This window comes from Pelodiscus sinensis, chromosome 2 (genome assembly GCF_049634645.1).
Source record: "Pelodiscus sinensis isolate JC-2024 chromosome 2, ASM4963464v1, whole genome shotgun sequence".
NCBI classification, from domain to species: domain Eukaryota; kingdom Metazoa; phylum Chordata; order Testudines; family Trionychidae; genus Pelodiscus; species Pelodiscus sinensis.
In genome coordinates, this window is record NC_134712.1 from 118,153,482 (window position 1) to 118,173,624 (window position 20,143).

Below are 20,143 nucleotides of genomic sequence, written 5' to 3' on the forward strand. Positions count from 1 at the left end.
TGAGTCTTACCCCCAGACATGCCTCTTCTACCCGAATTATTTCTGCAGTCCTAGCCAAGAGGCCCAGGACTGAATAAACAAGAAAACCGAGTCCAAGCTTTTTGGAGGGACGGAGGTTCAGTTGACATCATTGTGGAGAAGGTTGCACAGCCTGTGCTTTGCCTATAGTCAAAGAACTTTTATTTGTTACACAAATTTAGTGCTAGATTTATTAGGAATGTGAAAGTTTAACCGTGAACGGACCATTTACACAGTTACATTAAGGCCTACTCCTGAGGAGGCAGATGCCCCTCCAACTGGTGCCTCTGTATCAGAAGCAGCAGCGTGGGGGGAGCAGGCGGATGCCAGTATGTTCAGGAAGCCGGCTCTCAAGCGAGCTCTCAGGGAGCTGTCTGACGCCTTGTATGTAACAACTGAAATTTTCAGCAGTTATGTGGTGACTCAGTTACATGCATTTTAACATCCTTAAGAGCGGTATGTATGGCAAACAGATGTATTTCTTATTTAGATATTTTGCAAATATCACAGATATTTTACAAGATAAATGGAAGAATCTTTACCCCCCTATTTACTTCTGCAAAGACGGTCTTCAGGAACACATTTTGCTGAAGAATGAGAGTGTGCTGGTATACTGTGTCCAGCCTTGAGACAAAACTGGACTGTCCTTGTCAGTTAATGAAAAATGGCAGTTGAAACAGTCAAAATTATTTTCAAGAAATGGAATATCAGCAATGTTAACTTGGTAAATGAGAAATCATATCAGCCCCCATAAAACAAGGGAACAAAACACAAATAAAAAAAAATATATAATATTTGTGTTTGACTGAAGAAGCAGTACTGACTGATTCTAGAGGAAGGTGTGAAATATTGATAAATCTTTCTCTATCCATCCAGCCACATGGGGATTCACATCACTCATTAAGGCTTAGTAATAAATGAAACTGATTTCCAAGAGAGTTCACAGCTGCAACCTGTTGAAACTTGTCTATGGAAAAGAGGGTTTGTTTACGCACTACAGAACAATCACACAGAATGATGAAGATTTAAAAAGTCTTTCCTTGAAAACAAACTCCAGGAGCTCTAAAGAACTGAAACTAAGTTAGCTAGTTTACACAGATTCCAGAGCCCAGTAACGCAGAAAAACACAGTTTAATCATCGGGCTCATTTTTTATTCGCAGCTGCTGCATGATTTGATGGAAAAAAACCTGCAATTGCAATTTTTTTTTTATTTAAATCAAACCGCCTCCCCCCTCAATCTCGACTTCCTCCTTTTTCAAACAAAGGTACACTATCTGTTCGAAATTGGATTACAAAGCTCAGGCATACTGAACCAATCCTATTTTACTTTACTAAATCACAAGAATGCACAGCTAATACTAAAATGAAATAGCTTATTTGGCAACATCATTCTTTTAGTCTTCTCTTTCCTCCACTGTATTTTATCAGGTATGATCAAGCACATTCTCGAATTAAAGGTGCTGTTAGTGATTTAACAACATTTACAAAACCCGAACATCCTGGCAACCATCACCACTGAATGCTCAGTCTTAAAATAGTTGATGGTCCTCCCACTGCATAACCACTCACTTCCTTGTGCTGCACTACTACAGTTGGAATCTTTAGAGCCACTCAAGCTTAATCCCATTGATATGGAAGAGACATCTGGCAATTCAGCCTTTTTGGGGAAGGGGTCTCAACCCTTCGCCTGCTCCAACACAGTCCTGGTCATTTTCAGAGCATAATTCCAGGCACGCACATTTGCAGAAGCTGTAGCAGAGGAGGGGATTCCATGGGAATCTGACTAGCGCCGTGGAGCACAAGTTGTGTGCTTTTTGGGGGATCATGTTCTGCTGGCTTAAAGGAGTAACCAGCTAGTTTATGCCACTTCTTGTAACTTGCAAACAACCTACACAGAAAACAAAGCAGAGAGGCTAAGCTATTTGCACACAGCAATTCTATGGCAGGAGAGCTGATTGGAACTCAAGTTTCTGTTTTGTGGTAAATTTTAAAATGTCAGAATTTCCCATAGAACAAAAAGCTGAACATATTAAGGTAAAAATGTTTCAATAATATCAAAACATAAAACAAAATGAGTACATATATTTATAGTATATTAACTAATATTTAGCACACAAGTCAAAAGGAAATAATATAAATATTTTCTTTTACTGTCATTTTGATCAAAATGAAATGAGAAAAATTCAAGATTTTTTTCCCCATCAAAGTTGTTGAAATAGACGAAACACTAATGAAACACCGATTTTGACAAAACTGTATTTTCAGACGAAAAAAACCTATTCCTTTGAAAATTCTTCAACTTTATATGTTTGAGCCAGGAACAGAAGCTAGAGTCCTGACCTTTCGTGCTCTGCTTTGACTTTGCTACATTTCACTTTCCATTATTTAGTGATTCCACACCCAGGGCTCCTCTGTGTCATCAGAAGGCTGGCACAGTCCTTCCCCACACCTCAAGGTTGGGATCCTCAATTCTATGCCCATTTGTTCGGTCTTCCTTTCCTTTGCTCAGTGGTCACCAACCAGGAGATTGGAAGCTACTGGTAGATTTGGGAGCCTTTGACAGGTGACCCTGACAGGTTTGACTGGGAGGCTGTCAAATGCAGGCACCCCATCTGCCCCTCAGCACTGCGATGCTGCTCCTGCCCTCTGCCTTGGAGCTGCCCCCCAGCCCCGGGAGCCTCTTGCTTGCTGTTCAGGGCACAGGAAGAAGAGGAGGGAGTGCTGATGCCCCTCCCTCCACCTTGTACCCCATCTCCACAGAGTGGGGGGGGGCAGGAGTGGGGAGAGTTTGCTCACTGCTTTGGGGAGTGGTGCAGGGCCAGAGTAGGAGTGAGCCTGCCTTAGTTTCCTGTGCCACCACCCAGCAGCCACATGTGGTAAACAGTGCCCAGCTGGGGCCTGCATTCCAAACTCCTCCTGCCCCCCAAACCACTGCCCTAGCTCTGATTCCCCCTGCACCCAAACTCCCTCCCACAGCCTGCACCCACACCCCCTCAGGCTCAGCTCAGAGTCCTTCCCACACTCCAAATCCTTTAGCCCAAGACCATAGCCTGAACCCCCCTCCCCTGCACTCCCAACCCTTTGCCCCCATCCTGATAAAAGTGAGTGGGAAGGGCGGATGGAGAGAGCAGGAACAGGGTCTTGGAGAAGGGGCGAGAAGGAGGGGGGGCAAGAGTTTTCGGGTTTGAGGTAGATCCTGGATTGCACTTAAATTAAAAAAGTGATCTCATGATTAAAAAGGTTGAAGACCACTGACTTCATACAACAGGGTTTTTTTTTTAACTTGAGTGTAACAAATTACAGCTTCCATGTTTGTACGTGAGATCAGATTTTATGCTTTTCATTTCCTCCCTTCTTCCACCGTCTGCAACTTAGATCAAGTACATTCCCTTTAAAGACAATACGCAGTCATACAGAAAAGGATATATCATGTTAAACAAACTACATTTGGATTTTTTGGAAGGTATGCGTGTATGGAAAACTTTAAATGGAACTAAGAAAATTTTGAAAGTTCACTATTCAATAACATTCCTCTTCAGAAGCGGTCATTCCAAACTGACACTGGTTTTGGGACATTGAAGTATTTATAAAAATGAATACTTTGCCAACAATTTGTAAACACATGCACAGGTATAAAAGGATAATATACTCAGAGCACAAGGATTAATGGATGGATGGAATTAACCAACATTAACTCAAACCAACATTAACCAACATTAACTAGCTGTTCATAAAATAAGTTCATAAGCATTCACGGATACATTTCCATCATGCTAGGTCTAGCCAAGACTATCTTAAGGCTAAGGTTGCACTAGAGGGCTCGCAGATACGTCATGGTAAGCTCTTGTGTATCTACCATAAGCCAATGGGAAAGACCTTTCCTGTCAATTTGATTTATCTATCCCCAATGAGTGCCAGCAGCTGTGTCTGCAAGAGACTCTCTCCCGCAGACAGACCTGTCCACATTGGCATTTAAGCCTGTAATTTATGTTGCTCGGGGGTGTGTGACTTATTCATATCCCTGAGCAACTAAAGTTATTATTGTCGTAAGCGGCAGTGTCAACATAGCCTGAGTCCTTAGGATTCATCCTCAATCTCCACATGGGTTTGGCATTGCTAGCTACCATGTTAGATTTATTTCATGTTTCCTCCTGCCCACTAAAGCCGCAGTGCTGGGAATTCACTTCAACTTTGTCTACACTCTGTCTGCTTTAACACAGTGTGATTGCTGCTGCAACGCTGAAACAGACGTCTCCCAGCACTCCAGGTAAACCGCCTCCAGTAGGTGGCTAACAGCACTGTCCGGGTAGCTCCCACCACTGGAAACCTGTTTATGTTGGCGCTTTACAGCTCTGTAATTTGCTGTGCTTGGGGGTGAGGTGGGGTGGGATGTGGGTGTTTTCAACCCTGAGAGAGAAAGTTACAGTGAAGTAACTTGTAGGGATGTTAGCATATAATCAGTTAAACAATTAACCAATATATGCCTGTCTTATTGGTTAATCCTAACCACTACACATACACCCTCCCTCTTCCTGCCTCTATATTACAAGCACTGGCTTCACAGAGCCCTTCTCTTCCCCCCCGCCCGCCGCTATATCAGAGGCAGCAGAGTGGAGGTGTGGGGGAGAGGGGACAGGCAGGAGCTGGTACAAGCGGGGAGTTGGCTTTTAAACTGGGTCTCTGTGTGTGCTCCCTCCCACAGAAGCAAGGGGGGGGGGGGGGCGGAAGAGGAGAGAGTGCCCGTGAGAGTCAGCCAGCTCCCTGAGAAAATTGGCTCCCACCTGTCCCACTAACCCGCATGTAAACGTGTAACCACTAAAAACTCAAGTGGTTACACATTTACGTAAAAACATGATTGTTAACATCCCTAGTAACTTGTCACTGTAGACAAGCCCTCATATATAAGCACTGCCATCTTTCTAGTGCCTGTATTCAAAAACTGTCTCATGTGTCTGCAAACATCCCACTCATCACTATCCCACTCATATAACTATCTGATGGAACTAGAATGTCAAGAAAGCCTAGTTGAAACTTAATTGTTTTCACTTCAGAATCTGTCCACATATTACACCACAAGCACATGAAAAAGTACATCATCAACACAAGAACTTGATTCATCAACCCTCGTACATACGAGAATACAACAGCAAGGAAACATGAAATAACAGGGTTTTCTTAAAATCGAAGTCACTGGCAGAGACAGGAATTCTGTAGCTTTGACAAAGTACAAAGTTCCCTTTGGGGTAATAAACATTCAGCTCCCACTGAAATAAGTCCCCTTCAGTTTTATAAAATATTAGGCAGATACCCTTGATAAAAGATCACTTTAAAAAAAAAATCACACAGCAAGGCAAAATATAGAATTCTCAGAACACAAAGAATAAGGATAGGAATTCACTAATTCCCTCAACATGTGTGCAGTTTGTGTGTTAATTACTGTAACTAAATGAGTGATTTCATCTTGAAAATCTACTTACTACATGTGTGGCAGCAAACTTCAGTTACGACAAATTAAGAGGTTCTAAAATATTTCTACTGGCGTCTAGCTGTAGTGTGTTCAAGAAATAAAATTGGATAAAAGAACCCTCAAATGTATACAGTACCTTTCATCCCAAAGTATTCTGAAGCACTTTATAAACTTCACAATACAGCTACCAACAGAGCACAACATGATAGCTGTTTAGAAATGCAAAGCTATAATATGGAATTGTTTAAAATAGCAAGGTAAAAAGAATGTATGCAATAAAAAGAGGAAATTTAAATTAAAGCAACCCTTTTTGCCTGCAAACATTAACATATTCAGTCAGAGGCCGTATAGCCGCAAAGAACTGCACAAAATTAAATGGAGACCAAAATAATCCAGGCCAATATGTACTCCAGGTAATAAGATTTCAGATAATACAAAGTTAGTTAAAAGGAAGCTTCCTTTTCTATCTGCAAAAATGTTCTCAATATATAAACATCTAATCTAATCCCATCAAAAGCACAGAAATGAAATGAAACCAAGTTCCATAAAAAGGAAAAATCAGGGAAAATACTAAATTAATGGCAATCTTGCAGAACCAACCAATTCTGGCATAACAATTCTAACAGAGGGGTGGGGAAAAGTACATCCCCGATTCCGAGAAGAATCATCCTCCCAATGGACCAACAAATGCACACTATCAAAAAGTCTAATTTCTGCCTTAGCGCTTGCCATTTTTTCCTCCTCTCTCTAATTCTCTTATTCCCTAATCCTCCATTGAAACTGCCTGCCCATCTCTAGAGTATCTGTTTTGGATTATCACATTCAGGAAATGACACAGGAAGCGAGGGGAAGAAGATAATACTATGATAAGTTATGTGTGTGCAGAAAACTTGCATCGACCATTCAATGTATCATTTCTTCAACCTCATACCCATTCTGATACAAGCATTACTGAGCAGGCCTGCCAACGGGGAGGCAGGAGGGAGGGGACAGGGTTACAACTGTCCTGGGACCCTGCAATTCAAAAGGGCTTGGGGCTCCTGGATGCCGCAGGCCCTGTAAGTCACCAGCAGAGCCCATGCCCCAGGCAATGCTGGGGGAGGTGCGGTGAAGTTTGGGTGCCACTGATGGCTGGCTATCCTGCCCCTTCTGCCCAAAGCCACTCCCTGCTGGGGGGTGTCCCTGAGCCATACACCCTCTCGCCCCCCTCTCACTTTGCCCAAGGGCCCGGCAAGTAATGGAAAGTGTTATAGTGTGACTCAGTAGCTACACTGACCTGGTTTGGGATCAGCATGCAGATGAAGCTAAAACCGTACATGTAAAAGGAACACATTTTGAACAACTAGCCCACATATATCAGTCGTCCTTAATAGAGACCCTACCCCCAACATCAATCACAGTACACACAGCTGTAGGATCCTAGACTCAACGCTGACACGACAGGCTCCAACAGACCAGCTGCGCAAAGTGCCCTTTCCCACCCACAGCTGGCCAGGAGCCAGCTGGTCAGGGTGACTCGTGTGTGCACGCATTCACACAGGCTTGATTGCTGCTACAGGTTGAAACACTCTCGTCCAGCACCCTTGTGACCTGACTGGTGCCAAAGCAGAGAATTTGCTGAACCACAGGAGGTCGATATTATAGCGAGTGGGTTTCTTTATTTTTAGGTCACTGAGGTGAATAAATGGAGCAATGCTGCTTAATAATTATGTATGACTGTACTGAGACTCCCTATCTAAGCCTACGCCTAGCCAACATAACAGACCAAACATGCGTCATGGCATTACCAACACTTCCACTGTTTGTTGGGTTCTTAGACATTTGGGGATACATCAGAGTATGTAATAGCACAGGACATAGAACACAGAGCCAGGACTGATAACTGAACAAACTTTACATGACTGTGGGAAAAAATATCAGTCATAAAAGGACAAAAGAAATGAGACCAGCAGCAGGCTCCCAGCTAATGGGAATGCAAAGCTAGTGCTTGGGGTAGGGACAGTGAGCAGAGCCCTGTGTGCTCCTCCCCCCCACTTAGGAGCTGAGCTTGCTGCCGGCTGCTTCTGAGGTGCAGTGCCATCTGTAGTGCTAGGAAAGGCAGGCAGCTGCCTTAGCACCTCCACTGGTCACCTGATCAATGAGACCCAGTGCCTGACATTCCACCACCCAAAACTGGGTCGCAGCCCAGAGTTTGAAAACCGCTGTGTTAGTGAGACATGAATTGATTATCTGCCAACCTCTGTAGTGCTCAACTCGGCCAAGAAAATTCCTACCAATATGATCAAGAACTAAATTGCCAACAGTATATTCAGAAATAATTGTCAGGGGAACTTAGTTTCATAGATGATTCCTCAGGACCTAATGGTCTAATACAGTGTGTCTCAACTTTTTTTTTTTTTTTTTTTTTTAATATATATATAAAGTACCCCTTTTAAAAATATATATAACTACCTCCAGTACTTACAGTTTTCAGACCCACCTTTTTCTTCTACCATTGCAACATATTTGTTTAAACAACTTAATTGTAGCCGAGCAGGCAATGACATTTTTGGGTGTAAAAAGTACAAAAATAATAAAGTGCTGTGAAACTCAACTGAATTTTTGTTTTTTCTCCAGATGTCAGTGTGTTGACGTTCTCCCCCCCCCCCCCCCCCGACTTCTCTTTAGTACCCTGAGGGTACAAGTACCACTGGTTGAGAAACATTGGTCTAACAGACATAATGCAAGTTTCTCTACAACCACAAATCTGATACTATAATTGTTTAAAAATACAAATCTAACTTTAATGAAAACCAGTGCACCTTATTCCTAAACTTTTGCTAATTGAGAATACTTTGTTTTTCTTTAAATTTTGTAGGTGTTTGAGGTGGATGCCTTTAAAGGTTTGCTGCAAAAAAAAAAAAAAAAAAAAAAAAAAAAAAAAAACACCACACCACACCCACCCACCCAACACACACACCCAGTTTCTTCTTATTTAACTGGAAGTGGTATTTTCTAACATTCACGAATGTACTGATTTTTCAATCAGATGCTGTACAGATCTTAGGGTTGCCAGGTGTCTGGTATTCACCCGGACAGTCTGGTATTTGCAGGCTCCATCCAGTAAAAAAAACAAACAAACAAACAAACAAACAAAAAACCAGGAAATACAAGACAATTCCTGTTTCCCTTGGACAGAAGCCCGGCAGGGACAATTTCCCCCTGTCACATCTGACAGGGGAGTGAGGAGCGTGGCAGAGCCATAGTGAAGGGGGGCAGGTGAGGGTATTTGCTGGGCGCCATCCTAGAGGGGCGCCAGGCTGCGGTGGGAGCAGAGCGCACACTGCTCTGGCCCACGTGACCAGCAGAGACCTGGGAGTTGGCCACATGATGCCTCCCTCAACACCAGCTGTGGCCAACCCACAGCTCGCAAGCTCTTGCCCCCCAAAAGTGCAGCTCGCGAAGCTGCTTCTGTGCCCCCCCCCCCCCCAAATGGCCCCTATCCTCCACCGGCTCCACTCTGGTCCCCGGCTTCCCTGTGCTTACCAGGTCAGAGCTGCAGGGTTTTAAAAATGGCACCGAAGATAATGGCAGCCTTCTTTAACCAAAAAAAAAAAAAAAAAAAAAATGTTTTCTTGTTTGACAATTCTGTTCTGGGGGTTTTTTGGGGGGGGGGGGGGGGGTTAACAACTTTGGTCTCCCTCTTCTACCCCGACAGAATTTTTTCCTACTGGGGGGGGGGGGGGGGGGAAGAGGGTTCAGTATTTTTTGTTAAACCATTTGGTTTAACCCTAGTGCACACTACAAAGACTGTTAAAATTAAGCACGCACGTCAGACCCACTAAATCCAAGGATACTTGGCATTAAAGAAAGATTGAGAGGTCTATGAGCTGTTGCACTTCTATTATCTTCCACTGGAGAATATCAGACTTTGTTTGCATAGGATTTTATCTCCACAGACTCCTGGATGGAGGTCTCTATAGCTGGGGAAATTAAGGCCTGCCAGGCCATAATGATGATTTGCCCAACATGATATACTAAAGGAAGATGGGAGCAGGGCTGGGACTTAGGACAACTGTGTTTGGCACCCACTTCTCTACTTTAATTACATGGTCACAGAGTGAGACTGCCCTGAAAAGCAGTTTGACTGAATTTCAGCCACACAATTCTTTCCATTAATATTTCTGGAAACATTATGTGAAAAGGCGTTTTCCAGACAAAGACCCCAGTTCACACACTCCAGTGGAGCAGCAGGGAGCTCACTAGAAGATCAACCAGAATATCACTTTTAATCACTATTTAGCTACTCATCTGCAAGAACATAAGAACAGCCGTACTGGGTCAGACCAAAGGTCCATCTAGCCCAGTAGCCTGTCTGCCGACAGTGGCCAGCACCAGGTGCCCCAGAGGGGGTGGACCAAAGACAATGATCAAGCGATTTGTCTCCTGCCATCCTTCTCCAGCCTCTGACAGAGGCCAGGGACACCATTTCTATCCCCTGGCTAATAGCCTTTTATGGACCTAACCTCCATGAAATTCTCTAGCTTCTCTTTAAACTCTGTTATACTGTAGTCGGATTAGCTGATACACCCAGCAGGGTCTACATAAATGAGTGGAGCTGTAAAGGTGATAATTTCAGATTAGACAAAGCCTGTGTATCTCCTGCAACAATACTTTACATTACCAGCATGTAAAGGAGAGCAGAGAACTATTTTTACACTCTTTTATGAAGCATTAGGATGTTTAGGAAGCAGAGGGAAAAAACCAAACTGGAACAAGGACCTAAAACAGATGTTAGCACGCAAGAGAAGAGAACATTTGGAATCTGTCATATAAATTTTAAATTCTGAATTTTCTTCTGATTCTTTATTTCAGTCAAATATTTTATGGTAGTTGTTTTTGCAGTTAAGTTTAGGGTGTCCGTGTTAGGATACAATCTCTACATGCAGCTTCTCTGTCTTGCCATAAAATGGCACTAATCTGCATTCTAGATTAACAGATGGTAAATCTAATTTAAAGGATTATTTCCACACTCTCCTTTTCAGAGATGTGTGTAGCTTTCTAAAACTTCTAATTCCCCCTCTCTTCCCCCTGCTCCCCCTTTTTTTTGCTCTCTAAGTTTGACTGAGTAGATTGTCTTTCTTTTAAAAAAAATTCTTGAGCAGAAATGCATATTCCTGTTTGATTTTTTTTTAATGGATCTATTCTTTGAGCATATATGAAAATGTCTGCAGAGTTAGGCTCTATGTTCATGCAATGTTATGTTTGAGATTTTAGATGTACAAAAAATATGAAGTTTAAGTTATCCTGCATCGCCAACTATTAATCTGTACTCTTACATTACAAAATACAGATAATATTTTGCTTTACTATAAAGGCTGCTAAATTTACTACAATAAGTTACAGTTCCCATGGTAGCCATAGCATTAAGTTTCCTAACTTGTATTAATTGTGTGTTTGGTGGTTTTAAATGTCAATCATAATATTGAAAATGTGTATTGGAAGGAACTAGCTGAGCAAACCTGGCATGCCCTCGGTGCTGAATATAGAGGACATACAACAATACTAAACACTTTTAAAATCAAAGCTATGTTTCAGCTCCCAGCACAAACACATTTGAAAGATTCTTTAAAACCATGAAGAATGAAGTTCTATGCCTGGACTATTCGAACAGAAGAAACCCTTCCTAATGAAAATTAATCTTTTGGCATTACACATTTTAATTTAAAGAACACATTTTCCCACAACAAATTACTGAAGTTTGGAATTTATTTCCAAACTGCCTCTCCAAACAAACCTATAGGATTATAAAACTCACAGAACAAAGCCTTGAAAATAGATTTAACAGGAAAATACTGACATTGTCTCCATAAAAGATTTATAGCATAAAATAACGGCATCCCTCTGTTTCAGTACCAATATTTGGTAATTAAGATTTGTCTAAATAACAGTGAAATTAACGGTTCCATTCTCCACCCAAGGAGAATCAGTGGCATGCGTTCTACTGTCAGTTAAAAAAACAAACTAAACAGCATTGTATGTCAAGTTATTTGCAGCACTGATGACACCAGTAAGCCTATGACCATTGTTCATGCACCAATGTACAAGAAAATATTAAAAAAACTAAGCAAAGTAGCCCCAATTAAAGGCTTCTAAGTCTGCTACACTCAGATGCTACAAAAAAAAATTAATATTTCATGCTTCTAGACCACATACAAATTAAAGTACATTTTGAAAAATATTTCTTTAGTTTCAGAAACAAAATTACAGAGGCATATGAAACTGCAGTAGAGAAATGAAAGAAAAAAATAAATCTGGTGATGTCACCAAATAAATTAGTGGCAGTCAAAGCCATGAACATTTCATAAGCGGGAACAGAAGAAACTAGCATCAGTTATTTTGACAATCTTATGACAGGTTTTATTTTGTTCGTAAGAAAATAAATTTTGGCTTTTGATTCAGGAAGAAGCTTCTGCACTCTTATATTGGGTCAAAATGATTATTTAGAAATTACTAACATTTGGGAATGTATAGCAAAAAAATGGCATGTAGCTAGATCTCTAAATGTAAGTGGTACAATTGGGGGCTTAGTGACAGTACAAATAAGAACATGAGAGCATAAAACCAGAATAAAACAATTACTTCTGTTTTAGTGGGACAGACATCTGTTCTTGCCACAGAAGGCTCATGACTTTGACTTGCAGTTTAAGGACCCCTCAGATTACTCTTTTCAACTAAGAAATATATGAAACAGGTACTTCATGTAAAAACAAGGTGATTTGTTTTAGTTACCTGTCAGCTTTCAGAAGAAGGTTTGATGGGAGCTCTAGGAGCTGGTTGTGTTGCACATCGAGGACCTCCAGTTGTGTTCTTTCAAACCTTTCCGGTAGCCTTCCTAATTGGTTATGTCCTGATAGAAGCTTACGCAAACTACTACTGCAAAACAACCTTAAAAAATAAAATGTCAAAAATAAATACATCTAAATTAGATAAGGATACCCTGAGAACTACTACTTCATAGGGGACTTAAACTTGTTTCAAAAAGTAGTTCATAAACTGATTAGCAGAATAGAGTTTTAAGAATACACAGGATCTTATAACTTCCCACACCGCACCAAGCTCTTCAAAAAGGGATCCATGTTGAGAGATTTGGGAGAGGAGAAGTTGGGACCTGTCAAGGAAGAGTTATGGGATCTCTCCACAGTGTGTCACTGTGGAAGTATGTAATTAAAAGATGACTTCACAAAACTGCACCTGTGGGATCTCTTCAGATAATGAAGGATTCAAAAAGTGAGTAAACACCATCTCCCTTGGAAAAGTTGTAGTACTATTATACTCATGTGCTGACTCATCGTCCACTGTACTTCCCCTCCCACCTCCATTTTTATTTTTGTTAATACCAGACTAACATAAAGCCTTCTTTTCAGTTCTACTGGGAATGAAATTTATCTAATCGGCTTTTCTATCTTGAGCTTTTACAAGAGCGGACGGCCCAAAGTTCCCATCATTGCCTTTTTTTGGGTTGGGGTTAGGGAAGGGAAAAAAGGAGGGTTGTTTTGATAAGCTACAAGCCAAAATCATTAATTGTTCCCATAGAAAACTGTTAAAGGAATTTAGATATTGGGCCTAAAAAGCCTGGTAGCATAATCTGATTGAGTTTCAATTTTAAACAGGAAAAAATAAATCAAACAAAAAAGATTATTAAATCGGCCACCTGTCTCGTGCTCCAGTAACGAGACATTTAATCAAAAGATGATGATGCCCCTTGTTGACCTTGCTTACAGGCAAAGAATCACATATTACTCAGCATCACAGTGGAAACCTACCTCTCTGTCACATGAGACTCATACACTTGAAAAGAATTCTGCTTTCCCTCCCAACCCTAATCCATCAACTATTATTATGCAATGCCATTGTAGGTCACTGGGCGAGTGCATCAAAATAATTAAGTATGCTGGCTTTTCCCTTGACAGAGGCGGTGAAACACAAGTGAGCACTAGTATCAACAGTTCAGGAGGAGGATGGCTTGCATTACAGGCAGTCCCCGGGTTACGTACAAGATAGGGACTGTAGGTTTGTTCTTAAGTTGAATCTGTATGTAAGTCGGAACTGGCGTCCAGATTCAGCCGCTGCTGAAACTGACCGCCAGTTCTGACTTACATACAGAATCAACTTAAGAACCCCAAGCGTCCCCAAGTCAGCTGCTGCTGAAACTGATCAGCAGCTGATTCCAGGAAGCCCGGGGCAGAGCAACTCTGCCTCGGGCTTCCTGTAGTCAACGCTAGTCAGTTTCAGCAGCGGCTAAATCAGGACGCCTGGGGCAGAGTTGCCCGAGCTCCTCCGCGGCTTTGCTCTGCATCTTCCTGGTCTGCAGACCAGGGAGACGCAGAGAAAGCCCCAGAATACACGGGCGGCAGGACCGCGAGGTTCCGCAGTCCGTGTACTCTGTGGCAGCCCCGTTCGTATCTGCGGATCTGACATAAGTCGGATCTGCGTAAGTCGGGGACTGCCTGTATATAATGGATACAAATCAGTATCACACTTTCACTGGCCAAGATGACTCAGCAATAGGGATAATTCTCTCAAATACATTTTGAAACCATTTTATTTTAGTAGTTTTGTTATGCTTTAACTCACTTGTGTTTTCAAATGCCTCCTACAACAGAAAAAGCATTATGGAATTTTCCTTCTATTTTTTTTGTTTCGCATAGGCATGCTCAATGTTGGCAGCATAAAACATTTTAGCAAATAACTAAAACTGGTCAAAAACAACAAAAAAATCCCAGGCCCCACAGAAAAAAAACCAACAACTTGGAAATAGTGTGTGTCCCAAAATAGGATGGGATGTGAAAAATTTAAAGTTTTTGGTGGAAGCTAAAGAAAAAAGAAAAAAATCCAATTTGGGGAACGGAAATGGAATTTTTGGCTTGCTCCTTGAGCTTCCTGAGCCTAGCATGCTGAGGGGACAGTTCTTTGTATGCTCCACTCTATTTTGACTGTGTAACCTCCGGCATGAAAAACTACACCTGTTATAAAAGGTAAAAGTAACTACAATCTGCTGCTGTTTATTCCAATTGGGTGGTTCTTTTTTATGCCAGTATGGAAACGTGTTTTTATGGTACTACAGTTCCTCCAAACAGCATGCACTTGATCCACCTAGCATGTTCTAGCACTGCTGTCCAATATGGAAACAAATCAACCACAAGAGAGGAGTAAGGGAAATGCTCCAAATACAGACTTATACCTAAATACAAGAGGACTTTGATACGGTTGACAGACATATGGGAATGGGCATCAAAGCTTGAATCCAAATCTAAAGGTTCCCTGAAGTTAGGGATGTTCACAGCCAATGTTTTGGGGTAGATCCATCAATAAGTAAAATATCACCCAGTCATCTAAGCATATGCTACCAGGAATAGCTATAGAGGTTTAAGACACTCCTGGCATTTAATGGGATGATATGGGAAGATGCATGTTGATTGTGTTTTGGAATAAGGATGTTAAATTGCATTTAATCAGCTAATCGAGTAGTCGATGGAATTTCTATCAACTACTTGATTAGCCGAAAAGGGGGGGAACTGCAGAGCCACAGTGGGGTTAGCTCCTGGCCCCGGAAGCTAACCCTGCTGCCACTCTGCCTTTTAAATGTAGTAAGAGCCACTTGGCTCTTACTACATTTAAAAGGCAGAGGTGCAGTGTCTAGGACACGACAAGCTGGGAGAGCTGAGTCTGGGACCAGGCACAAGCCAGGACAGAGTAATCCTGGTCCCCTTCTGCACCTCTGTCCCCTCCCCATGGAGATGGTGCTGTGGAGAACCGGCTTTTAAGCCTGTTCCCCACCCAGCACCGACTCCTGCTCCCCCGCACTCCTCTGATACAGGCAGCAAGGGAAAGCAGGGGAAGACGTGATCAGTCAAGTAGTAAGTTGACTACCTGACAAGCCTAGGCTGATCAGGTAGTCACCTACTTGATTAGTCACTTCCATCCCTACTTTGGAGCCACTAGTTTCAGCCAATCATTCATCTCCAAAGATGCCCTTTTTATATCTTAGCTTTTGCTGTTACAAAATACATCAAGTGAAAGGCAACTGAACTTGTTTTTATTGAGTGATGCAGTTTCAGTTGATATGAACAAGGAACAGCTAGAGAATTGACAGATTTATGTTCGTTTGCTAGCTGGCTCAAGTCATCATCGATCATTCCTTTCAGGCTATACTATTCCTTTCAAGCTATACTTCTAAATTAATTCTGCCTTTTCTTTCTATTCCTCACTCTAAGTCCTCTGTTTACATCAAAGTTCTCTCACCTGGACTAAAATAATCTCCTCTCTGGCTTCCCTAACCCTCTTCTTCACCAAGTAATCAACACAGCACCAAAAATCTTCCCTCGTTTCATCCCCTTGAGCTGCTGCAATGGGTCTTTTTCAATATAAAGTTTAAATCATATCACCTTTTTAGATTGCCCCTCATACTCCCTCCCCAGTCACTTCACTCTTCACACCTGGCCTGTGTCTTCTCCCATGTTCACCCTGTTTTTTTCTATGCTGCTCCCTATGCTATGTATAACACTTCCTGTGAGTCACAGGTTTCAACTTTAATTCCTCCTCAAAACCCACTTTTCACTTTGATTTCCAAACTGACTTCCACTTGTGTACCATCTAATTCCTGCTGTCTCAAGGTGATGTTTACAAAAGGCTAGGGGGCTGCACTTGTCAACTCCCCCCGACCCCGGCTGCTATGCTCGACAACCTCCCTCCCTCCAATCCTCCAAAAATCCCCAGCCCTCACTGATGTGGCCCCCAACTGAAACACCGCATTCCCATGGTTGGGGGAGGGGCAGAGAGGACTGAGGTTCAAGGCCTCAGACCAGATTTATTCTTCTGTGGTTCAAGCTCTGGGGTGGGGCCAAAAAATGAGGGGTAAGTGTGCGGGACAGGGCTGCCAATGGGATAGAGATTATGGTGCAAAATCTGGACAGGGAGTGGGGTTCAAGAGGGAGTGAGAATGCAAGGTCTAGACGGGAGGCAGGGTATAGGAGTGGGTGAGGACACTGAGTCTGGCTGGGAATGAAGCTGCAGGAGCAGGATATCTGGCTAGCGGGGAGGTGCAGAAGCAAGGGAGGGTGCAGGAGCAGGGTGGGAGTAGGTGTCTGGCCAAGGAGGAGGGTGCAGGAGCAAGTTGGGAGTGTCAGGTCTTGGCGGAGTGGGTGAGTGAATGGGCTGGGGTGCGGGAGCTGGGCATGAGGGGAGGGGGCCACTTGCTTTTGCATGGCTCCCAACACCGTGCCACAGGCACTTCCTCCTGCTGCTCTCATTGGCCGGATTCTGGAGCAGCAGGAAAAGCCTCTAGGAAGTGTGTCCCTGTGCTGCTGTTCCCACAGCTGGGGGACAGGGAAGGGAAGTGGCAGCACATGAAGCCACTTCTAAAACTGGATCCAGCAGGGAGGTTTGGGGCTTATTCCCCTCCCACTCACAGGAAGCTGACACTGGTGCTTCAACCCCAAGGGGAGGAGGTGGGATGAAGCTGGAGCACCAGCACAGGCTCCCTGCTGCGAGGAAAGTGAAGGGGGTCTGAGCTGGCACTGCAGAAGAGCCATATTCGGCTCAGGAGCCATAGGTTGCCAACCCCTGGCATAAGAGGCGGAACTTTTGCAGCCAGAAAGCATAGTGACGTCATTCTGTCACCCACCAGGAAAAACTTAATTTTTAATATATATGAGAAAGATGAAAATGTTAAGATCTTTCTTCTCTTCCTTATCATTTATATTTTGTCTGTTTACTTAACTGGGGTGGTCATGGGCCATCGTTTTACCTAAGATTAATGCTCGTTGTCCAACCTCTCACCATACAAACCTAGAACAGTCCCAGCCCTTTGTTTCAACTATTTGTTGAGTCTTATCACCTCTTAGGTGGACAATGTCCCTGGGGCAGGGATTGCTCTGTGTTTGTACAGCACTTGGCACCAGGGAGCCTGGGTTGGGGGCTGAAGGGAGAACAGAATCAAGTTATAGTTTCTCAATCTATTACATAACATGCAAAGTTATGGTTGTAAAGATTTAATAAGCTTTCCTCTCTGAATAGCTGCACAGACAGCTTTAGAACATCTGTCTGGAATTCAAAGACACTGTTCTCTGTATGAAAGTAAAGAAGAAAGGCTGTGCTGAAGCTTATAGCATGATGTCACTCCACGAGGCAAAAATAACATCAACCGAAGATAAAGCCAGCTTGCCAGTCAATGGAACACACTGAACACTGAATCAGCGATTATTGTTGAATTGTTTATATCCCACATTGCATAACCTGGTCCGAAGGACTCACCGGGTAGGCAGTTCACATAGTTGATTGTGGCCAACATCCAACACTTCTAGCTTCCTGCTGTCACATACCCACTCAGGCAGGCTTTCCAAGTGGTTTCTATGGGGATGAACACAGGAATCAAATTAAGTTGCAGTCCTTAAGGACTACTACTAACACAACCACAAACTTTTATTTTTACTTATATGCATACACGCACTCACAAAGCCTACTGCATTTACAGGTCCAATGGGAACCACAGATCTGCTCATGAAAGAAGAGAAAGCAGCCAATTATTTTATCAATTAAATATTTAGGGGAAGAGTAAGTTTTCAAACTCTACAATGAAAGTGTGCTGAAAGGTGCAGCTGGGCACACCAATATGGTGAATACTTTCCTCTTTGTAATTGTAAAACAACCAGGACAAGAAGGAACAGATTTAACATTCATCCTCAGCCTCCTCACTCATCTCCTGCTGAGACTGTACACCTCCAACCCCCTCAGATACACAACTAGGCAACATGCAGAATTTATGATTAAGGGACAAAATTTTTTTACTTCATAGAAATCAACTCTCCTCTCTGTGTGCTCGTATGCCCTTTGGATTTATTCAATTAGTGGTCTTTAACCAAAAAAGCTAGTAGTGAACAAGCCCATATCTTTACTGAAAAACCAATTACCTTAAAAATATAATCACAAATTCCAAATTAATCAAACATATTCCACTAGAAAAAACAGAAGACACCCCACTACTTAACTATATGCCAGTTTATTATAAAAAACCCACAAAAACCAAAGGCAAAAATGTTCTGACAACTTCAAAATCAAATATTCCCCAATATAAATTTCTAAGAAGTGGAGAAACACACACCACAAAACACCACTTTTCAGTAAATCATACTTACTTCCTCTTGCTAGTACATCAACTAAGCTTAGATACCTAATTACACTGATGTATGTTCTTGCACTTCTAAAAATTGATGGCCACAGCCCCAGGCTAGTTCATTTACTGCTGTGCTGCCATTTAAATGTTCAATAGCTTAGAAATGCTTTAAGCAGTTTTTATGAAGTTAATGGCACTTAAGTGGAGGTTACTGGCTGTATCTGGAGGTTCTTTGATATGTGCAGTCCCTAGCTATATTCTACACAGGGGTACACAGGTATACCATACACCCAAATGTGTAGATTTGGGTAAGCAGTGGGCTAGGAATGGGTCGCAGTCAGGTAGCAGAGGAGGGCCAGAGAGCAGTTATCTTCGTGTGAAAGAGGTTAGGTGCAAAGGGAAGATCTTTGCTATATTCTACATCTCTGGGGAAGCCCAAGGTATGCAACCACAAATCCCTCCTCATTACAATACCTGTGGTCAAGCTTTTGGATGCTGCATCAACTGCATCCTGAAGGGCATTTTCACTACTAGCTTGCCATCCTCTACAACAGAGGAGAGGAACTGGGCTCTGGCCTCCAAGGAAAGATTGTCCTGAAAGGCTGAATACCTAGAGTGGTTATTATAGTTGTTTGGCTAGGAAGACCTGATAATTGGCCATGTGCAATGGCGAGCCCGCAGAGGTGTCCTTTCTCCCCAGGAAGTCCCCTTGGAGTGTGATGGGATGCTTTTTAAATATTGAGAGCTACTAGGTTCTGTGTCAGCCATTAGCACCAGGGACTTGAGAGAAGGACAGGAGAATGGGAATTCAGCTTCCTTTTCTTCAACAAAATAGCACTTCTCAGCCCTCATATAGGAGGGACAGGATGCCTGGGTGTGCCAGACAGACAATCTTCCTACCAGTTCCAATATGGCCTAGTTAACAGAGTGAGCCACCTTACTTGGCCGTGGAGGCTGCAAAATGTTCAACTATCAGGGGCGTGGGTCTATGACTTCCTCCATCAATACCTGAAGGTGACTGGCCCTTATTCAGATAAGAATTATGTGAAGTCATTCTTCTGTAAGTCCTAGTGTTGCCTATGGCCATCTGGAGTGGAGGAGAAAGACAATGAGACCGTCTCATCTAAGGAAGAGGAGACTCCCATGGGAAGCGTTGGTACCTGCTGTCCCAGTTCAACATTTTTCTCCTCATACACCGATGGAACCAACTATTGGAGCTGATGTGTGAAGGGGGCAGGGACTGGAAAGACTCCGGGATGAATTCTGGATATCTGGTACAGAAATCCTACAGTCCACAGTAGGGTGAGAAAAAGGGGCCAACAGTTTGAGGGGTACCCCGTGTCATAAGAAACCACTGGTTCCTAGGAAGGACATTCTCATAACAGTAGCAATTCTAAATCCTGGCTCCCCTGTCCAGGCTTAGGTCTCTCTGTGGGGATGAAGGCGGGACTGGCACATCATTCTTATCTAAATCTCAAAATTATTCTTGTTGTAATGGTGAAGC

The 20,143-nt window shown here is 42.8% G+C and overlaps 1 protein-coding gene across 1 annotated transcript in view; it reads right to left on the minus strand.

Annotated features, from left to right (window-relative positions):
* PHLPP1 (PH domain and leucine rich repeat protein phosphatase 1) overlaps positions 1 to 20,143 on the minus strand; it is a 232,234-nt gene that overhangs the window by 29,936 nt on the left and 182,155 nt on the right. The window contains exons 9-10 of the mRNA XM_014573530.3: positions 17,781 to 17,876; positions 12,258 to 12,413 (exon numbers count right to left, since the gene is read on the minus strand). Of these exons, the coding sequence (XP_014429016.3) occupies positions 12,258 to 12,413; positions 17,781 to 17,876 (252 nt within the window). The remainder of the gene's footprint in view (positions 1 to 12,257; positions 12,414 to 17,780; positions 17,877 to 20,143) is intronic.